This window comes from Athene noctua, chromosome 4 (assembly GCF_965140245.1).
Source record: "Athene noctua chromosome 4, bAthNoc1.hap1.1, whole genome shotgun sequence".
Taxonomy (NCBI): Eukaryota; Metazoa; Chordata; class Aves; order Strigiformes; family Strigidae; genus Athene; species Athene noctua.
This window is the reverse complement of record NC_134040.1, coordinates 67,543,257-67,566,684: the sequence shown is the minus strand read 5'-3', so window position 1 is coordinate 67,566,684 and position 23,428 is coordinate 67,543,257. Positions and strand designations below refer to the sequence as shown.

Sequence of the window (23,428 nt, the reverse complement as noted above, 5' to 3'; positions counted from 1 at the left end):
GAGATGAAGCGCTCACTTTGCCACCGAGTTTCAGTTATTCGCTGACAGCAGCGTAATACTGAAACTTGAAACGTAGGTTATATCCTAGTTTTCGTCAGTGAGAATTTAGTGATTTCCAGTCAGTTCTACTTCTGACCCAATTTCCCTATGGCTACACCAGTTCTCCCAGCATCCCCAGCTTTTCAGTCCCAGCATCTCTAACAGGCTCACCCAGGCTCCTGACTGACAGTAGACCTCTCACCCCTCAGCTGCCCTCTCCTCTGTCCCCTTCCTGTCGTTTTCTCATTCTTCTGTACACAAGAGGCAGCTCTTCCCCCCTCTCTGCTCCCTGGACACCAGCAGGGGGAACAGTCAGAGCAGGGAAGCCAGGCAGCCTGCCTTCTGTCACAGCTCCTGGTGCAGCAGCGGCTGGTGGCAGCCACAGCAAACAACCCACAAATGTCCAAAGTATTCTTTTTTTTTTGAACACACCAAACAACTTAGCCCTGGGCACATGCTTGTCACAGAAAATTGTAGTCTACTGTGTTAAAAACTGTGAAATTTAAAGGAACCGAAGAGATCAATTACACTGGACAAAATTCACGTTGTGAGACAATGCAATTTGAAAATGCATCAGTCTGTATTTTCTGTATTGTTATTGCTTCTGCTGAGGATATCAAAATATTGTGCTGGTTTTGTGGTTTTGTTTCTAATTTTAGGGAATAAGAGACCCAATACTAACGATGTTATGCTCTAAATGCTGGCCAAAGGCAGACTGTATTAAGAACTGTAACTATACCAATTTAAATTCACTGTCAAGATACAATGAATGTTTAAATTACGCTTAAAACCCAGAATCAACACTACAGTAAGTTCAAGTATGATTTAAATTAAAGTGCACCTACTACTAAGGCACAGGTAGATACGCACTCCGTGAACTGTGTCAGGTGATTAGGTAAACCCAGCCCCAGCCAAATCACCATTACCTTCAGCTCTTCCCTGCCCACAGAGATTTGCTGACTCCTCAAACATGAGCCAGGTTGACCTGAAGAGCTTTAGCAAAGCTGGGTAAGAAAGAGACTATGTCCAAATCCTACCAGCTGCAGTTTTCACTGTCGCTATCAGAAAGGGACGCTGCAAGACTGGCAGCGGCAGCTGGACAGATCCCAGAAGTTCAGTGGGGTATGGGGTGGGAGATACTGCGGGTGACAAATAGACCTCACTACAACATGACACATAATTTGTAAACAGGTAACATTTACAAGAGTAGCTTTGCTGGCACATCTGAGTGGCAATAACAGGGAAAACAGTAACAAACAGTGGGGGGTGGCTCACTGCAGCGACCTCTTCTACTGGTACAGCTGGATCAGAAAGGGAACATCTACCCACAGCCCAAACAACAACATATCAGTGTTAAACTACTTTAAGTAAGACCTAAAGTTTTATAACATATACTGGGTCACTGCCAAAGATGAGCTGAAAGAGTGGTTATAGTTTAGTCTGGCACACTGGTTCTTCATTGGTAGTACACCATGGTAGCATGAAATTTGGAATGGTCAAAGTATACAATGAAAGAGTTGACACAAGAGGTTTGTTTTGAGCTTGATGCTCACAGTATTTTCCATGTTTACTTCCATGAAAAATGCAAGCCAAAATGTGGCATGAAACTTGGCAGTAAATATTAAAGGGTGTATTTATTTAATTGGGAAATATTATTTTTTATTAAACATCTCCACTGAGAGAGGATTTGCAAAAGCCCAAGCTAAAGCTTGTTGTTCATTTTGGACAAGACTACCACACTTCATATACCATAGAAATAACATTATTTTAAATAATTTCATTCAATACACAATTCAAGAAAAAAAGTACTGCTTCTTCAAAGGCTGAAGTATGACAATGTTTAAATTGCATAAGCTGCAGAAGTCTTTTCTCCATCGGACATCTTACATAGTCTCTCTTTAAACAAAACTAGTTCAAGACAGTGTTCTGGTGTTCTCATTTATTATTACCCTAATTGATTTATCTTTCATGATCTGTTTATCAGGAAATTGTTTTATTTAATAAACATCTTAAATCTACAAAAGAATTCCCTCCAAAGCTAGGGCCAATGGTAAATTCAAATTCCACCCTTCCAGAACCACATCTAGCAGCATTTTTTAAATCCATTTTCACATATTTTTCTTATCTAGTCAAAGACAACTAACAGTCCCTCACACTTGAGCTAACCATGAAACTAAGAAAAATACTTCCCTCCTTACTAAATGCTGACAGAAAATGTTTTAGCAGAAGTTACTCCTTTTACAGTCTAATCCATTTGTCTATTTCTCATCCATGCTGTCCATGTGTTAAAGCCACAGAAGTAGGTAAGTATTTAGTCACATACAGAAAACATTTCTATTTACAACTAAGGACAAAAGTTTAGACATCCTTCTCAGGGGAAACAACCAGAGGAGCTCTGCTGTCCCTCAAAAGCGGGGTTTTGCCTGAATAAAGCCTGAAGAATTCAGTACTTAAATGCTGATGTCAGGCATCTCAAAGTTTTCTCAGATGATAAAAAGGCAACAGGGAGTCTAATAGCTTTTTCTTTCTCCAGTATTTAACAGTGTAATCATCTTGAAAAAAAAAATTGCCAGGACCTTTGCTAACCCTTTTGTTAAACAGAACAATTACTTTCTATTCCTTAACTTGCCCAGTTTGATGGTGCAAATCACCCACTGCCCTCCTGGGAACTCCCAGGTATCAGAGGCATTCTGGTGTGACATTAGATTTGCAACAGACATAAGAGCAGAAACCTAAGAGTTTAACTTTTTTCTGTGTGACACATACAATCACTGTGTTGAAGAGATGTTCGAATAGATGGGGAAAATGAACTCACACATGGCAATCAGGCATCCAGCATCAGTGAATTTCAAATAACAATGCACATATAGCCATGTGTGTATTTCTCTACATGATACAGAACATTCCCTACTAATTTATAATTAGTTGTTATACTATTTCAATACCAGGTTTGAGAAATACTACTCACCTATATCTGGAATCCAGAATAAATCTTAACATATTGGTGCTTTCAGAGCATTAATATTTTGAGTATACACAAACTTAAGTACCTGAATTACTCTTTCAGCATTAGTATTATGTTTTAGAAGTATTTCTAACAAGTAATCTTTAGGTACAGTCACCTGATTTAGATTTGAAAATACCTATCCATGGCTTTAAATTAATTATCTCATTTTTCTGGTGAGCAGGAATAAGGTAATGAAGATTCTGTTTGGACTAAAAGGGAATTATGAAGTGTGGTATATATTTAGAAATACTGCATATAGTTCTGCCATTAGAAAGAATATAAAAGCTTTCAAGTGTCTAGCACTTCCAATAACCTGTAACCTAGTACCTAGCTTGTATGAACAACTCTGAACGCTTTCTTTCAATTGCAGATATCCTGATCTGCTCCATTCAGCTCACCAGTTCGCCCTTCTCCAGTTTTTTTTATTTCTGTAGAGATTTTGGTTAGACAAGTCTAACAGCAATGCAGGAATTACCATGCTGGATCATTAGCCTTGTGGGTTTTCTTTAAAAGTCACCAGTTCCAGGTTGATCCCATTCTTGTTCATTTTGTGAAGGTTGCTGTACAGAATAGGGACAAAATTTAAATTATCTAAATGCTAAGCATTCTCCAAATCTGACCTCCATTCTGAACACAACTATTTTGATGTAAGCTAAAACCAGCCATTTCCAGGATTAATGAAGTAAAATTGCAGTATACTTTGAAACCACGTTTCAATTTCAAGCCAGCATTCAATTGCCCTAAATTGTGTTTAATGTTTACTTACCAATTTACTTACACACTTTATACTCTCAAACACATTTTATACTGTGTGATGCTAACCTCCTTCCTTCCAAGAAAGTAGCTTGTTTTGCAACAGACTTAAAAATAAAAATATATAGTGTAAAGAGGTAAAATATATTTCACAGACAAAATCTAGCACATGATTTTTCCATGACAAAGACAGCAAACAATACACTCACAAATAAAAAGATGAACATACCTTTCAATTCGCTGCTAATCTTAGGTGGATCAGATGAAACCACCTCATCTGATGTAAACGTAAGATCCTCCTCAAATGTCTCAACATGCTGCCCATTTAAAAATAGGTTGATCTGGAAAAAAAAACCCACTATTTCTAAACTGTCAAATTAGAAATCCAGTGAAACGTGAATAAATAAAGCATATTTTTAATCAACTATTGATGTGGCACATTATCAGTAACAGCTTTACAGATAAGGTTCTGTCACTCCCTTTTTAAAAGTCACAATAACAATACTGATCAATTATAAACCTAGAAGAAGTCTCTGTGTAGGGAAAAAAAGCATAAAAATCAAAGAAATGTCCTATCCAGTTGGGTATGTTATAAAGGAAGACAAATATCTCTCTTTCCATCTCCCTCTATATACCACAGCACTACATGAAATTTTTGTCAAAACTCCTGGCAGTTGGATCCCAAAACTCGAAAGCTCCCAGCTCATCCATAACTCCCTTTTCTTCTTAATGTCACTGTCCATATTAATGACAAACTTCTCTTTGGATCTTATATTAATCTTCAAATAAATTTTGTGAAAGCAACTTATAAAAAATAAATACGGGGTATTTTAGGTTTATGATGATATGAAAATATGAAATAAAAAAGTGCCATGCTGTTCATCTTGCAAGATGAGTTCTCCCTACCCACCCCCCACCGAGGAAATCTGAAAAAAACCAATAGTGATGTATACTATCTCATTAGCTGATTGGGATATTCACTTAAGATGTAAGCAAAGGTTTCTCTGGTTAAATCATATAGCACAATCATGTAGAAAAACTAACTGCATCCATTTCATCAGTACTGGAGGACTTCCAGTACTAAAGACTCAGACATACAATCAGGTTACACTGCCACAACAAAACAAGATACAGCAATTTAGCTGCAGCAGTTATCAGTGCTCAGCTGTCAGTAAATGCAAGATAATTCTACTCAGCCCTCTTTCATAAGATTGTTCTTAGAGAATTGCCAATAGTGACAAAGGTCTCCAATGCTTACACAAGAGGAAGATTAAAAAATAAAAAAAAATATTTCAGAAAGCTGTTCTTGCCTTCAGTAGGTTTGCTGGAATTTTCTTCCCTAGGGAAAAGTTTTACGTTACTTTTTAAACATGAAGAACTACACATAGAAAATAACTACTGTTTGCACTGTAAAACCACTGGTGATTTATGATAAAAATCAGGACAATTGCATAAGAGCAGTGGAAACAACAAATGAGATATTGAATGCAAACTGACACCCAGAAAGGTGTTACCAAACAGAAAACAAAAGAACCCACTGTGGCAATGTTAACATATCTGAAAATCTCCTTAGGGAGTTTTTTTTGGTTTTAGGTCAAATGCTGAACTAGAGCAACTAGACTCTTTGTAACTGAACTTCCAATCTAGAAAAGCAGTTAATTCATACCTTACTTACTCTGTAATCTCTAGCTAGACCACTGTTAATACATGGCTGAAACTCTGAATCAAGGACTTGAACCAGTTTTACACCACACTTTTACATAACCTTTAATATTACTTCACTATCAATGATAGGTCACGTGGCATTTTGTTAATAGCGTCTCACTGCATTTACCAGTTAGATATAGAACAAGGATTTTTATTTTCTGTATGGAAAAGAGTGGATGAGACACTGCCTTCTTTCCCTGCTAAATTAGATTACTCTTTAATCTCAACAGCATTTTACCAAGTCTGGAACACAGTACTAATAAGTAAGTTTACATTTAATTTGATGTACAGAACAGTGGCAGCTAAACTTCCATAAAAATAATAACCCTCCTATTAAACTAAATGGCAAAGACAAGCCATTTGTGTAAACCAAAATGTAACTGACAATAAAAATAAGCATTTGACCTTCAAATGGAAAGAATGGTGGGGTTTTCTTAATACCTTTCCACTATGCATAGTGTATAAACTTATTTTTAATAATTAAATGGCACCTCCTCTGTAAAATTAATCTTAAATTACTTCCCACTAATGTGGAGTACTACTCAAAGAAAAATGTAACATCTGGGCTTATTTATGTTAAACACTGCATGCATGTTAAAAAATGAAAGACTTTTCTGAGCTGCTTTGAACACTTAAACTGCTTGCTGGTAATTGTTCTACAAAACTATTTTTTTAATCAGTTGGGTTTTTTGTTTGCATCCCCCGCCATCTTTTCACTTGCTGCCAGCGCTCCTAAGGCTTCCCTTCACCACCCAAAGCAGAAGCCTGTTACAATACTTGTGGTCTAATACAGACCAATGTTCCAGCCTTAGCCACTTTCTTGACGGTGAATGAGTGAGAAGCATGATTATTAGGATGCCTTGGCGTGAGATGCATGCAATACCTACAAGTCAGTTAAAGGCTTTGGAAAAAGAAGGCATGTATGCAGTTTTGTCTGCAGTTTCCAAAGGATAAATTAAGTATCCGATGGCATTCAGAAAAAGCAGAGTCCAACATTTATAAATCCAAACATTTTATGTTTTCAGTAAAACCAGTTTCTTCACATTAATCTTGAAGACTTCAATCTAGACAGAGGTACAAATGTAACGGAAAAGAAGCAGGGCTCAACATTTAATCTTACACTGCAGTTTCTCACCTCGGACTGCCTAGTCATCTGAACCGTAACTTCTCAGACTGAAAGAAACTATTGTTATGAACTGAATAGGGCCACATAAATAGATCTCATTCACAGGCTCCTCCATGAGACCCATCACAATAACCACACAGGCTTTCATAATTTTACAATTTTTGTGATACAGGCAAGAGCAGAAATTACTGCTCCTATTTTTATAAAGAGGGTATTTGGAAGGAAAAGGCCCAACTCTCTGTTAAGATAAAACCTGCATGAATCAGGAGAAATTCACCGATTTTAATACTTAATTCCAGTAGCATATACAAAATGTAGGTTCCCCAAAAAGTCAGAAGATGTGTTCAGGCTCACAAGATTGATGTTCAACACTGAACACCCAATTGCCTTCTCTTTAAAGAGGGATCATTAACTTTCAAAAAATATGTAATTTTCACAAACACTCTGCAAATGCAGTAACAATTCAAACCTACAATTCTAGGAACCTGAAAAAAGAAGTTCAGTTTTGATGCAAGATATTTCAAAATTCACAGTAATTAAAATGCAAGGGTGGCAAGCTCCACTGTTGTAAAACATTCTGTGTGAATAACGTTAGTCTCTGTGAAAGTATTATTTTAATCAAAGTTACCAGAATACTTTGCAGTTTGGGGACTCAAAGTCACCGAAAAATGCCAGAGTCAGCAGAATTTTTCCCATTACTTCAAAGAGAACCGAGCATGCTTTAAGCAGTAAGTCTTACCTGAACATTGCTTTTGGGATAATAGAAGAAAAATGGCTTCAAAACTGGAGACCTAGACACACAAAACAACAAGCATAAATGCATTTAAACATAAATCAGTGAAAAAGTCAGATCATACATCTTCAGACTATTCATACAAACACCTGGGAAATTAAAAGCTATTTAGCCATGATTAGCCATGGTTTTTCAAACAATTTTGGAAAGCCTGAGAAGTGTAGAAATTTCTTAACAATGAAATTTAAAGAAGTAAGATTTTGTTAAGAAAAAAAAAATTTAGTGAGGCGGAGTAGCTGAAATACTGAAAATATTTATTTGACAAAAGATGCACTTTATGACATTGAAGTCTACTGCACTGTCATTAGCCCCACACTGATACTTAGGTTAGTTACACAGCGCTACTGGAAATATATCTGTGATTTCTTTCCCCATCTCCATGCAGAAGACTGACATATCAAAGTATTTGCTTAGGGACAGGAAAGTTTTAGATGCTGTCATGAGTAAGTATGGAAAGGTGAGCATATAAATAATCACTAGCAGATATTAGCCATATCTAGAACAATACTGAAACAAACTAGGATTTTATTTTTTTTTCTAATATGCTCAACATTACTCTGTTCAGCTTTGCCCATGTGATGGGTTCAGGTTAACATTCTGTGGGATGTTCTGGGACATCCGACCTCACATTTCTAGGCAAAGTGGGTTGGTACAGACATAAATTTGCTGTGCCCATAATCAAACTAACAGGTACAAGAGAAATCTGGTCCAGAAATCTGCATGTATTAGCACATGCTTGAGCTACTGCCCTGCCTTAAAGCCATATTTAAAGTTCTTCCTACAATTCATTAATGAAAGACATTGTTATTAGCTGATCAGAGACTTACATAACTCTTAATCAATAATTCAATAAAGAATTATACTACTTGCATATATATCTTGTAGCACTCATGATTCTCTTGTTACCAGTTATTAAGCATAGTGTACAACGGAAAGACTTCAGTTGCTTCGTGGTTGCTGTTTCAAGGTGGGGAAGCTTGTGATGGTGAGCGGTAGGAACACTACCATCACACATTATAACAAGTTAATGATCCTAACAAGTTAACTTACACTCTGGGGCGCCCTCCAACAATTCCAGTGAGGCCGGGTGCTGGAAATGGAAATAAAATTCACAAAAGAACTGTTAAAGCAGTTCTTCAGAACACCAGAGCTCATAGCTTACTGTAGCTTGAATCGTTCCTATAATGTACATTTAATAAATACTGAGAAATATCTAGCAAATTACCTATGTTCTCACAAATTAATAAAGCTGAACATTTTACACTACAGTTAAAAAAGCAAAATATGTAAAAGGTATTCTGACTTTTAACGAAAAAATACATTTGTTTCAAAATGTGCAAAGTATAAACTAAATCTTTAGGTTCTTCTTTCAAGTACTTTATATACCAATGCCAATCAGGCAATACATTTGCTAAAAGAACAACTTAGCTTTGGGGGTTTTGTTGCTAATGTTTTATTTACTTTTAAAGAGAGAAGAGAAACAAATCTGACCTGAACCATGATATGGTTTAATACTTGTTTAATACCACTTTGTTTATTAGATTAACTGTTTGAGATTAACTTCTTTCTGGCATGGATAGCATGCATACATGACACATCAGAGCTCCACATAGTGCTGCAGGGTAAAGAAATGGTCAAGTGAATGCATTAAATCAGTCTAGGAATTAACAAAGGTGTTAAGCAGTCCCTTAAAAACAAATGCTGTGGAAAGCTGTCCACGTGGTGTATTTACCCAAATTAATCCTGGCTAAAGTGGGCTTCATGCTGCCTCCAGGTGCGAATTCTCTCTGTGCTCCAAACAGACTAAAATCTATGTAACCATGCTGTTGTGGTACTAAGCTCACATTGATAACCTCTACTTCTCAGCAGGCTGGTTTAGGTTGTCAGTGCCTTGGTAATGTGGACACATATCAGTGGCAGCATAGATGGTATAACACAGCCTAGATTACAGAGTCTTGCCATATTCATATTCACTGGAAGTGATTTCCTTGAAATCGTGATTAACAAGGTGTTTTAATGAAGTTTTTGAAGAGGGATGCTGTTATGTAGTCCTTATCCTGATCACACTGCTCTGTAACTGGAGACGTATTTGGAATCAAGAAAACTAAAATTCAGTGCACATTTGAATGACTGATGGTAATTACAGTAAATGAACCTAAAGTTATGGAAGAGGTCTTTTGCCTAAGCTAGTCCATAATCACTCTGCCAGCTTAGCCAGTGTGCTAGTACAGTACTTGCACCTTGTAACTAATTCCCAAGATAATCAGACTTCATTGACTGTATTTCTATCCAGAGGCTGAAAAACCGAACAAACCAAGGAACCTCAAAACACAGCAACCTTTAGAAGATGCTACAGCTGAAAACAATTGGAAGGGATTTGGGGTGTTCCAAATTCCTCCTTCCCAAAAAAAGCCTATGATATTTTTTTGGTACAGGAGAAAAAAGAATGACTTCAACAAAAAGCAGCCATGAATAACCACCTCCCTACCCAGTAAATTCTACTACAAAAAATGTGATAGTGGATAGAATGTGAAATAATTCCTTACATTAGTGTTACAAAATTTTAAATGATCCCGTGAAGATTCAGCCCTATGCATATTACCCATGCACTCATTCAAGCAGAAAACTGCCATTCAACATTAAAACCAACTGCAGTTATTTTACTCAATTATGTGCCTAGCTTATTTATTTAGGTTGTTGGGGGAGGAGGCTGGATATGGTAAGGTCATGTTGTAAGTATAGGTTCATAAAGTTAGTTAATTTAAATTATCTGTGGATTGTCACATGGCTCACTTCCTGCTAGACAGCTGAACTGCTCATTAAAGATACCAGATTTTGCTCTAACTTCAGTTTCAACTTCCTGAAAGCTCTGAAGAAAGCTTTTCACTTGCCTGCTCTCACACAATGGAACTTGCAGTTCTCTAAACACTGACAAGAAAACAATCCATCTAAGAGCAACCACTGCTCACAACTCAAGGCTACGAGAACCTTCTACTGTTGCGTGCTATTACTAGTGTTGCAAAGTTCTCCAGCACAAGCTACCCTAACAGCAGCTCTGCCTCTGGAGATACTACAGCTACCCCTGCACTTAAATGCAATTGCAGAGCAAAGCTACACCAGTATGCCAGTTACGACGTTATTAATTTCTTTTATGTTAAACAATGGATTTGATAATCCTAAGTAAGATGGGAGCAATTCCAAGTACAATTTAATTTCATCTATATGCAATTACTACTTAGAGTTCCAGCAGAGAAGATGAAGCAAATCTTAAATTGATCATGGCTTATAATCAGTGATTTGTTACTTGTGTAAAGAGCACTAAAGCACAACACCTCACCTCAATCCAGAGGTCAGATCCCCATTATATTTCTCCAGTAAAACTGAAAGAAGGCAATGGAAGGTGAAGCACAACCAGGTAACAATGGGCTTGTCACTTTGGCTAGACCTACTTCTGTTAAGTTTGTGATCTCCTTAGATCAACTGTTCTCCCAAGACACCTTCTTTAAAAAGATTACTCATGCTGCATTTTATGCTTACTTTACACTGCTCGTTTAAATGTCTGCACAGATGCTCCCTCTCCCTCCTTTCTGGAAGAGGATGTATTTTTATCTATAATGACATGAATAATTTGTTATACTTGTAGAGAGGCTGCAATATCAAGTTGATAGGATTATCAGCTGAATTGAAGCTGTTGATCTCCTTTCCCAGAAACTTTACATGATTTTTTGCTATCAGAGCTCCATTCATTAGTTCCTCAAGGCAGATAAAGTATCACTAAGCAGAGTGTCATCCTATCTGCCACCAGTCAGCCTCTTGAACAAGCTGCTTCACTTCAAGTTGACGAACAACTCACCACCACTATCTGCCAGCTTCTGTGCCTCAGAACAGCACAAAATTGATGCACTGCAAAATGAACTGAATGACTTTAAGTTGGAGACCTTCCTTTCAATCTATTTATACTCTATTCATACTGTAGGTACAGTATCTGTCTGGCACGATCATCACACTGAATATCACGGTATTTATTTTGCTTCATGTATGATCCAAAAGCCCGCCACTTCCAAGAACATTTTCCCCTCGCAGTGCCTGAGGACCTAGACTGATAACTACAAATTCTCCAGGTGGCTGGAGTCAGTACTTGGGATTACACCACTTGATGAATTCCACTGATTTCATTAGCTCCCAAATATATGGCATGATTGGAGAAAAGTCAGGCACTAAGTCCACTAAATTTATTTTTTTCTAGGTGACTAAGCACTGGTATAGGATCATTCCTTTGGATTCCGTGCTTAAAGGTTTGAATCTACACTGAACCTACAAAATACAGACTCAATCATTATTTAACAAGTGCTTCTCTGGTTAATCTGTACAATTCTTCACACAGTCTTAAGCTGTCTTTTCAGTTTACAACTCAACTCTTCCCCCTGATCTAACCTACTATCTCATTCATTTTCAGCCCAATTACCTTAGGAAAAACAAGCCACCATCCTTCGTGTGTACACGTACCTGTATTTGTCAGGTTTTTTTCCTTTGTGTTCATGATTCTTCTACCACACCTGTAAAACCCCAAACTTTGGGTCCAATGGCAAATTTCACCCAAATCTGAATGATGGAGAGGAATCTCAAGGATATCAAAGCACACAGTAGCCCACAACCACTACCACCCTGTGATTTGGCAGCAGTGTAGTGACAGATGTGCATGTAGATAATACAAGCTGAAGTCCCCTGAAGATATACCCGATACAGCAGTTCCACTGTTTCTGATCCTCCATGTATGTCTTCTCCCTCCAGCTGCCTCCCCCTCATCCTACAAAACTCATCCAAGGATGGACTTGCAAATACCAATACTTTTAAAGCTCAGATATGATATGCTGGAAAAGACTGCAAATTTCTGATAAATTTCAGGAGCAGTGGTAGCAGGCAAACAAAAGAGTACTGGGAAAACCAATGTTGCTCTCAGTCAGGGCTGTCACAGCTCCCCCCTCCTCATCTTTTGTCACTCATTCTTCTCTCCTCCCCTACACCAGCTCTGGTGTTCACACAAGCATTTCAGGGAGTGGATCCACTGAAAACCAGTCCTGACAAAAAGAATGCTTAAAATCAGCCCATACACGCACCTATTTCAAAATGTAGAACCACCATGTTCTAATACATTATAATCAATGTTGTAGATATGACACCTTGTAAAATGCCCCATGGCAGAAAAAGCTCTAGTTGGAAGCTGCAATTACCCTGTGAGATGCAAACTCCCAGCAAAACAAGCTTCATTCCTTCCAGCTCTCTTAAGTTCCCATTGGATTTTCTGCTGGTAGGAGAGTCTCATGTTTTGCCTCCTTAATAGTTCCTCTATCCTATTCAAATCCTACTTTAATGGCCACACCAATTTTGGCTTATTGCTTCCTATTCTTTAATCTACTTCTGTCAAAAAATAGTGATTATTTCTGTACACATCTGTGCATTTTTCAACAGAATAAAACATGCAATATATGAAAGAAAGATACTAGACTGCATGAAACATTTTGTAAGATGTTTTGGAGTAAAAAAAGCATGAAAAGGCTCTGACTGCTGAAAATCTAAAAAGCTTTAAGTACTTCAAAAAAAAAGTTTCACGTGTTAAATTTAAAGTTTCACTGAGTTCCAAAATACAGTGATGTGTCTTGCTCACCAACTTACAGTTTTTGACCCTAAATGGTTTGTCCCTTGTACTTCTGGTGATTGAATTAGCTCAACCAAAAGGTTATTAATTTATTGACTGCATATTCTAAGGAATTATATCTATATTCATATACTTAAAAAAGACAAAGGAGTCTACCTCTAGAGCATTATTTTTTTAAGTGATCAAATCGGACAAATCTGAAATCTAAGGTTTTATAGTCAACAGTTCTTACAACTTGAATACTTGAGTAAAAGTACAAAATACATACAATCTTTGCCTACAGGGGTCAATTATATGCTCTTAATTATTCTATGTCCTCTGAATACAGCAGATAAACTATCTTCTGCAATATTATTATCAAAAAATGGGCACTGCAGTAAACTGTCAAAAGAAGGACATTTCTGGAAGTATCTTCCAACACGCTTAGGAGATCAGTCATAATATTTACATATACTCAAGCACTTTAAAATCTCAAGTTGTATTAACCAGCTGTCATCTTAGTGTCAAACTCCGGTCATTTTAATGTGAAGTAAGGGTCAGCACATGATTTCAGCTATTAGTAAAACATTTCTTAGCTACTGAACTCCTATTAAACTATAAATGTCAGTTTCCCACAGAAAGGCTCTTCTTGAGCCTCTTCTACACTGCATTTTATTCAGAATAAAATAACTGACTTAAAGAAGACAAAATAAATACACTGCATCAATACAAATTATTTAAATGCTAACCATATGGCTGACCAGACTACATATAATGAAGACATTTTCACTGAGTACATACCCAGTCTGTGATTGCTAGCTTTTATGAAGTGAGGATGAATTCCTATAGAGTGGGCAATGCAGAACTGCAGCAGAATTCCATATAACTCTCACTGGCTACTACAGATTTAAAAATCTGAGTCTGTGTGTCTAGGATTCTTCACTGCCAAGTTTAGGAAAGCTCACTTTATAGAACAGAAGAATAGTTCCAAAGACCCTGCTATTAAGACTGAACATTACAGACACATTCAAAGTTTTTATTTTTTCCAGGAGATCATACATGCATAAAACCAAACCAAACTTGCTAGTAACTATTAAAAACCCTGGCTATTATCAACTTTCAAATATTGAGAAATAAACAGAAAGTATGCTTTTACCAATTGAAAGTTTAACAAACTCAGGTGGTAATTGCAAAAAACAGCATAAAGAGATTGGATTAGGTGTGTCTTTTTTTTTCTTTTAAATAGCTTGTACCCCTTTAAACCCATCAGAAGAGCATAATCCAAATGAAAACTGATTAAACATTCGAACATCCAAACAAAATACCATGCTCAACAAAAGTTTACAGTAAAAGCCTTCTATTCCAAACAGAAAATAAACACCAAATCACTCTCTAATGTATGGAATGTCTATATACAGTAACTTCAAATTCTTCTCTGGGCGCGCTCAAGAACCTCATCTGTAATTTTAATAATAATTTCAGAAAATTTCTGTGCACGTATGCTCATGTGCCTCACTGGTCTTCAACAAAAACAATGGGAATTAAAAAAGCATTAGAAACAAATGTTAGGGAATAGATACGAAAATCTGTCTTTCACTCTTGATTATGGGAACTTTTTAAAAGATGCCACCTTCCCAAACTTCTCTCTTGCAGGTCTAACTCCCTTGTCTGTATCACAGAGCACAAACATACATTGCTTCAGCCCATTCCAACGTATAGGTAGCATTACTTTTTCTTTCTGACACAGAGGATTAGACTTCATAAGAAATAGGGATTTTCAAATCAGCACAATACCTTGAGATGGTTGTCTTTCTACTGCTTTTCAGAAGTAAAGATCTACCATAAATGAGGTGGTAGTGTGGAATCAGCACTCTCAGACTGATCAGAAACTATACAGTGCTCTCCTTTCATGAGGCCTAAGTTTTATTATCCTTTACATATACAAATACACAAAAAATGTATCATATCCAAAAATGTTTTGAAATAATCAAATCTGCAAAATGAGTCAGAAGTTAAGAAATATGGTCATTAACACTTTAAATTCACTAGAAAAGCTAAAAAGTACATCTCTGACACTCAACATGTAACATCCTAAGTTTAAGCATTAGGAAGATGACTCCTCAACAAAATTTTTGTTACATACTTTTTAATCACAAGAAGAACAATAATTTCTTTTTGTCTTACTGTTGTTCCCTGCACAGTCTGAAAAACTGTAACTGAAAACTCCCTCAAAAAGTTTATCCGGCAAATAGTTCAAAAAATTTTGATTCAAGTGATTCAAATTCAGTCTAAGTGAAAGCTAACAAAACTAAGCTTTTAGTACTGGCTATTAAAGAAATTAATACTCTTTTACCTACAATTAGTAATTCTCATGTTATGATACTATTACCAAAATAAAACTGCCTACAAAATGTAGCTCAGGGCTTTACAAGTAGTGACTAGCTGGCTGAAACAACCTGACAAAACACCAACAGTGACAGTGCTCCTGGATTTCATCTCAGAAGATGTATCTGATAAACCAAGGTAAATCTAAAAGCCTAGGAACAGTGCTGCCTCCCTCTCAGATATACGAGTACTGGAAAATCCCATGGACCAGAGCAGAACCTCTCAGGACTCTGCACCCTTATTCTGAACCATCAGACCTCCTTTCTCTATCCCTCTTCTCCTCTACTCCTTATTCCTGAATGTTAGCTACCCTGATCCCCTTAAATATTGGTGGGGTTCCTCTCTAGCATTTCTTACAAGGAAAGGAGAACCAAGGACTCCGATTCAAATTTTTTTCATGGTTATGCTTCCTTCCACTATCTCAGGAAACCATCTGTAAAGCAGACAGAATACTTTCCAATGTTACTAAGCGTTAGAAATCTTAGTTGATGGAGTTTACACAGGTTGCTAAAGATTCTTGGCTGAAAGGTGCTATATATGAAAATTGTTATCTGTACAACTGTCCACACATCACTTAGAGTAACAAACACCAAACTGCTATTGAGGTGAAAGAAGAATATAGTTAAAAACAGTACTTCACGATCACTAGATACAGTCCAAGCAGAAAAGCTAAATTTTTCTTTTTTTTTTTTTTTTCGTTTTTCCTTTTTGTCTGGTACAGTTGAAGTAAGTGTTCTTTGTTTCTTAAAGGTCAGTCTCAAAATGTCCAGAAAATAATGCAATGAAGTGTTTCAGTTCAGGTGACATCACCCTGCAAGTCAACAACTCCTCCTTTCTCCTTGCTGCTAGTTATGAAGGATTTATAACTTGTTTCTGCTTTTCCTCAGTTTTTCATTAAAAGAATATACAAATATATAAACCAAGACAGGGTTATTTGCAATCACTCTCATAGTCACTACCTCGCCTGGAAGAGAACTAATGCAGGAGAGCTGGGGGGCACATGACCCAAGCTGTCGGTCCTTGAAATGTAGGACTTTGTTGCTTAAAGGGTGCCTGTGTTTTTATCAGGAAAAGCCACACATGCTTAAAATCTCACTTGGTGTGCATCCCCACAACTGCCAGCATTTTGACAGAATAAAGCCACACAAGGTTACATCACACAGATGCACGTGGGATGTGCAAAACCACATCTAATAGGGATGCTCCATTCACGTAAGAGACAGCAGCCACAGCTATTTTCGCTCAACTCCCAGCGACAAGAAGTGGTGCAGCACTGGACAAAAAGGGACCTCAGGTGCTCATTGCCCAGACCACTTAACTCAGGGTATGGGAGGTTTGAGTTTTGGGTTCTTCTCTGCCTGCGGACACTCCAGCTCTCTTGTAAGAGTGACCAAAATCCCATGGGGCATGCTCTGCTTCTCACTGAACCTGCTACACTTTGAAGAATAGTAATCATCTGCAAAAATGGCCCAGTGAAACAGAGAGGGAAGAAAAAGCCAAGGGAGAAGGGAACAGAAATTGAACATCAGGTGTTGTTCAGGATTCATCTTGGACAACAAGAGTCATCATGGTTCTGGCTTCTGTTCCCAACATTGCTTATACATCTATCTGGCAAGAGTTTTAATTTAAGTCTTGTCTATGGAGCTGTTTGTTTTAAGACAATAAAGCAACAGGCATTCTTTGCTCTGATCTTACCAGCAACTTCTGGCAGCCTACACCACTGTCACAAACCAAGCATCGTTAAGCTGATTCAGTTATTAGTTCACTGCTAATTACTGTTTGGCAGTATTGCACAATTATTATTTTTTTTTATTAAGTCTCACTGAAGAAAGTAAGAAACTGTTCATAAAGACTGCCTTAAAAGTATTCCACACCAACAACCAGCCTACTAAGCGTTTAGATCCCATATCTGACCCTTCTCTGCATACACAAAGTTCATCTGTGCAGGTAATACGGAAATCTACCACACAACAGCAACTGAAAGAAGTGAGTGTATGAAGCAGTCTCAATATATCTTCAAATTAAAAAAAATTAGTATTTATGGGGTTGTTCAAGAACTTGGAAGCATGTCAGTAAACAGCTCTGATACCCTCTGACACTAGTAATTTACATCACCGAGGCCAAAAACCTTGCTGCAGTCCTGTACCTGGCAAGCAAAAGTGCTATTTATCACCGGATGCGCCAGAGGATTCCAGAAATATGCTCTTTCCCATTGCTGCTCATTAGCAGCAGTTCTGTGAATTCAAAGAGATTTTTTTTTTTTTTTTTTTTTTTTTGAGGGAGGGGAGGGGGGAAGGGGAATAAATGCCACAGGATGTTTCAAAAAGTTAAAGCTGTTTGTTCCTTTAGGAAACAAAACCAGCACCCCCACCATCATTCACACAGACTGCCTGGTTCTACACACATGTTTCATCACAGAGAGCCCTGATAACATGAACATTAGAGATTATTAATGTGGATTTAATATGATTGTTATGTTCAAGTATGCTGGTAACTCAATTTCAATACTGGACATACTCCACCCAACCCAGATAGTGCAGACTTGACTTTTTTCATTCTGTGAAGAACAGTGGTGAAAGGAAAGAACTGAATTTAATTAATCTAGCACTTTCAGACTTCTAACAAGGTTTATATACACAGCAGTTGCTTTATGAAAGAGGCACAGATTAAGAATTTGGAGAGACAAGTATATGTCCATTAGCTTCAGATCTTACAAATATGTCATTGTTTTAAAATCTACCCCACTCTCCTTTATTCAAAAAGAGATTTTCTAGAGGATTATTTATTTTCTATATGCATAGACAATAAATAGAGGTCTTTAAGCTATGTTACACACTCTACTTGAATAATGAAAAAGGAGAAACTACTTCAATTCTGAATCCTTAACTAATTACAGAAATGGTAGTTTGGTCCAACTGTGAAAATACCATCTTTCATTCATTTAACAGTCTTCAGAAGCAGCTTAAATCTATGCTAAATGCTACTAACCAGCCTTCAGAATTGCAAAATCTTAAAAATTATCTCAATGAATATTCCTGATTAGTTCTACATGATCCTATTCTAACTTGTAGGAAAATAATGACCACGCACTGACCTTGCCTCTATAAACACCATTTCAAAAAAGCCCAAACCCACCCTGCATTAACTGTATTTATGCTACCACTGTTAAGACTACAACACAGAATGTGCAGACTTCCATACAGTTTTGAATCCACTGAAAATATAATGTTTATTAGTTCCTCAACTGCAAGGCAACACCTACCCACCCCTCCATTAATCAGGACTCTAGATTTGCTATGGAAGTTGAAAGATTCTGTTTAAGCTCATGTAATTTACTTTTGAAAATCCAGGTAAATCCTTGATACATTCTTTGATAAGATACATAGAAGCCATTACAAAATATCTGAGCTCTAGTCCTCAAAATAAGCTGTCCAGATTTTAAATGGATAATAAAAGTGCCATGAGTATCCATAATGTAAGCAGCAACTCAACAGATGAATGTGCTATTTATGAGTGAGATGAATTCAGTGGTTACACTTAAGTGATTTGGCAGGAGAACAAAAGGAAAGAAAAAAGAAAAAAAGAAGAGTTTGCTCAAAATAATCAAACAGTAAGTCCTCCTAGAAAGTGAAGAGAATCCTGTGACACAACAAACATATGTGAAGGTGTTTTTTTGATCAAGCATTTAGTAAACAATAGAAGCATAGATCACTTCACACTAGGTGACCCTTATGCAAATACTTTAAATATATACTCAAATATAAGACAGAGTAATTAAATCCCAGCGTTTTGACTTTACCTCACAAGTTAATTTAAAAATAAATCTTGCAGTAGTCACAGTACATGAGAAATTCATATAAAATCAAATGTTAAAAGACAGATCCATTTGAGGTTAGACTTAATAGTGCAGGATCAGAATTTAAATTGAGTAGTTAACACACACTGTGAATAAGGAATTAGATGCTGATTGTTAGCATTCTCACTGCAGTAAAAAGCTATGAATTACATATGAAAGCTGTAATTACCTACACAAGCAGCTACACATTAAACAGGTTATAAGTACAGTAGTACCTATAAAAATCCTTTGTAGTAACATCAGATAACTCATTACTGAAAAGACTCTTGAAAATGCTCATACTACACAGCTCTCCATAAACTGCAATGTTATAGCCTGACACTCTGATAAATTTTTGCCAGCTGAATAAAATTCTTAATGTTTACTGCCAGTGAGATCTAATAGCATTACTGAGTTTTAATAACATGGTAAAACAGAGTAAGACACTGTTGCACACTGGTGTAACCATGGGTAGGAAAAGAGACAAATGAGGAAAAGGAAAAAAGGCAGGAAGGGACAGTAGCAGCAACAGAAGGATAGGGAGTCTCAAAGAAACAAAAAGGTGGACTTCCAGAATTTTCCTTCTATCATTTTGCTAATGTCTGCAGGTCCCATTTCTACACCAAACATAAATACCTTTAAAAAAAATTACAGTGGCACTATGCACAGTGCAATGAAACTGAACAAGACTAAGGTTCTGGGTGCTAGTCATGCTCAGGAAAAAAAAAAAAAAAGTAATTTTAAGATTGTTGTAAGATAATGTAAATATTTACCCATGCCAGTTCCAGCTGGTGCAATCTCTCTGGAGAAGATTTCTACAGCTTCTTTTTGCTTATGGTATACAGCAAGCCAAATAACAGCTTCGCGAGGACCCTGCTTCAAAAAAGTAGAAATTAGATTAGTTTAGATGCAGAATATCATCTAAATTTACTGAATTGAAAAATAACTGTAGTCAAATCTAATGGAAGTGTTTAGTGATCACTGCTACAAACTACAATTTTAAATTCAGTGACTTTTTAATCCAGTACCACTATAATTTTCTGTTAACATTTTATTATCTTTTTTATTTTGCTACCACAAAATCAACTATTACATACTTCAGACTGCTAGGAGACTGTGCTTCTTCTCCAGCATTCTCAATGGATCAAGTACTGTAACTACTACTACTTTATAAGAAACTAAATACTCGGATTCACTCTCAGTGGAACTGGCAAACAAAACTTTCCTCTTAAGTGCACTGAAAATACTTTGGGGTCAAGTTAGAGAGCCAGGTTTACTTCTCTTTGCATCAAGAAGTAAGCAGATCTGCTCACAGAAAATAATTCAGACCTAATCCTTGGGAGTAAAATTGGAGAATGGAACTTGTAAAAGTCACCACATTTCCAGAGAAGAGAGAAGACACTCTTCTAAAGGTAAACCCAACCAGTACTCTGCTGCCTACTCTATAGCTAGCTAACACACCTGGCCTTGCATATATAGCTCCGCTATTTCAATTATAGTCTCTTTTCTGACACTGAAATATCTACCACTGGAACCAATACACTGACAAAAGCCTTAGAGTAAACATTAGGTCTCACTGAGGGCAAAGACTGTATTTATTCAAGAATTTGTATCCACCAGCAAGAACTACCTCTGGTCTACCTTTCAATCTCTAAAAATGTAAAACCTGTTCAAAATACAAATCTGTCCCTAAGTGTCTCTTACTTGTCCCAAAGCACAGGCACAACTATTTCCATCACACATATGAGCTGGAACTTGACATGGTCTCAAAAATCTATTGGTCAAGGAGCTTCTCAGACAGCCACTACCCCAAGTATGGAGTTCTGCAGCAAGGTTTTTCTTCTTTGTGGCAGTCAGCTCTCCGGAAGTCTGCTTTTTTTTGTTAATAAGCATGAATATAAATGACTAAATAACCCATTTTTAGTTTATTCCAACTTCTTTCTTTACGTATAATAATTTCTGAATCATTTAATAGATTCCCAACTGTGCATAAAATCATGAAGAATATTTTAAAATAACATTTTTCCTCCTAGGTAACACTTTAAACAGATTTTAGCAAAAAAGCCTATTTCTTTACAAATACAAAAACCAGTGACATTTCTGAAAGCATCAGAGATTAAATATTCAGCAGACAGGAAAGATAAAGATGCTGCTAGAATTCAACAGCCACAACTTGAAAATACAGTGGTAGAGGTATGGAGCAGGGAGGACATGTTTTTGTGGTCAGATGAAAAGAATGGAGCCATGACTCATTAACGGAGTCGTCCTTCCACCGGGCTAAGGAACAAGCATCATCCTACACAGCACCAAATTTTTTATGACTTAACACTGAAGAGACAGAGGAACTTTTCTTCATGCTAACTGCATCTTTCCTCTAATACATAGAAAAATTTGCATACAACAACATATAACATCTTGAAGTTGTTATATGCAGGCAGTTGTTGGAAGAACTGAATTAAAGTTGGGATCAAATGAAACCATGTCTCATCCTTCCTGCTATATGTTTTGATGTTTCTTCACTACCCAAAGTTGAATGGTTATCTCTGATTTCAAAAACTAGAAATCATGCCAACAACAATTCTAAAATTACTTGAAGCAACTGTCAATTTACACAGCTGGCAGTAAAAAATGCCAGACAAAATATAAATTCACTCATGAGAATTCTAGTAAATTTAAGATTATCATAAAACAGTCTGTCCTCCTCTCTCTCAAATTTTAAGACATGATTAAACATTTTAAACTCAAAAAAAAAAAATTTTTTTTCCTCTTCAAAACAACCTGAGAAACTATATGCTGGATCTGAACTAAACTGCCCATCTTTTAATACATCTCTTAACTCCAGTGCTACTTATTTTAACTGCCCACATTTCTGTAAAGCTGCATTCTTTAAAGACATTACACCAGCAAATTGAATATTAGCTTTTGAAATATTTAGATTTTGTATATTAGTATCATTTTCCTGTAGGTATACAGCACATTTTCCCAAAAGCAATATTGTTGAACATGTCAACATTTGAAAAATCTCAAGTCAATTTCAGGAATTTAAGTAACTTTAGCAATGTAGGAACATGGATGTATTTCCTAGTGGCAGCTGCTGAAACAGTGTTTATCATAAATGTTGTAATATGCTGCACTAAGCATTCTGGCTACTGTAAGAATATCTCAAAGAGACTGTTATGTTAACAGACTACTAAATCCTCTATTCCAACCCAAATACATGACAAAACCCCAACACAACACGACTCACTTATGCCAGCTTGTACAAGGGAGGAAAACTTTATAGCTGGTGATCAGCTGAAACCCAATAACGAAGGGCCTTCTAATTTTAGTATGTTTAAACCTAAGTCCATGAAGTTGAAATATGATTTTTCTCTACTTTCTATTCTAGTGGCCTATCTACACAGAGGTATCATAAATATAATTGCTTTCATCTTTCTTAAGTACCCCTATGTAGACATACTTACAGGGAGATACACACAGTTCATTTCTCAGCTTCCAAGCTCCCAGCCTGGAAAATACCTGCCACAATACTATCATGTAGTAAATCCTGAAAATGTGATTCACATTTTTATTAGTTTATCTCAATACTCATGTATAAAAGTTTAGCAGAGACAAGATAGAAGTTATATTATTCCAGAAGATTGTGTATCCCTGAAAGGATAGAAGTTTCCTTCTGTGAATACAGAAACAGGTGTCCTGATCAAGATAATATAAATAAGAAATGAATCAGTTTTCCAATTTGAAGTTTCACTACCTTATTGTAAAAAATTGTTGCTATACAGAAAATATGAAGCCATGCTACAAACTCAACAAATGCATTTTTTTAACAGTGTCCCCAAAGCTACTATAAGATTCATCAAATTACCTCAAATAATAATTAATAGGAAATATTCTTGCAGAAAACATACTTATGCACTCACATCTGTTTCCTGGTTTTAAACTGTACCATGTCTTCAATACTTCATTTAAATTCTAGGTTTACTTCCTTGCCCACAGATGCAAGATACAATGGTCAATGAAAATAATAAGCTGAATCCTGTTCTGAGTGGGTGAATACAGCATTAAACCTGGATATATATTTAAAAGTCATTTATTTTACAGTATCATAATTAAAGAAAAAAAACAGCAAAACAAAGTTATACTTCATC

The 23,428-nt window shown here is 36.6% G+C and overlaps 1 protein-coding gene across 5 annotated transcripts in view; it reads right to left on the bottom strand.

Moving 5' to 3' along the window:
• The window catches only part of LOC141960344 (uncharacterized), a 63,190-nt gene that overhangs the window by 10,331 nt on the left and 29,431 nt on the right, over positions 1 to 23,428 (bottom strand). For 2 of the 5 annotated variants that reach the window (XR_012633606.1, XR_012633607.1), the window contains exons 13-17: positions 20,054 to 20,156; positions 8,476 to 8,515; positions 7,372 to 7,423; positions 4,029 to 4,140; positions 3,522 to 3,606 (exon numbers count right to left, since the gene is read on the bottom strand). Coding sequence is in view for 2 of the 5 variants with exons in the window: in XM_074905655.1 (XP_074761756.1) it covers positions 4,029 to 4,140; positions 7,372 to 7,423; positions 8,476 to 8,515; positions 20,054 to 20,156 (307 nt within the window). In the remaining 3 variants the exon portion in view is untranslated. The remainder of the gene's footprint in view (positions 1 to 3,521; positions 3,607 to 4,028; positions 4,141 to 7,371; positions 7,424 to 8,475; positions 8,516 to 20,053; positions 20,157 to 23,428) is intronic. The other 3 variants (XR_012633605.1, XM_074905655.1, XM_074905656.1) reach the window with 2 other exon arrangements.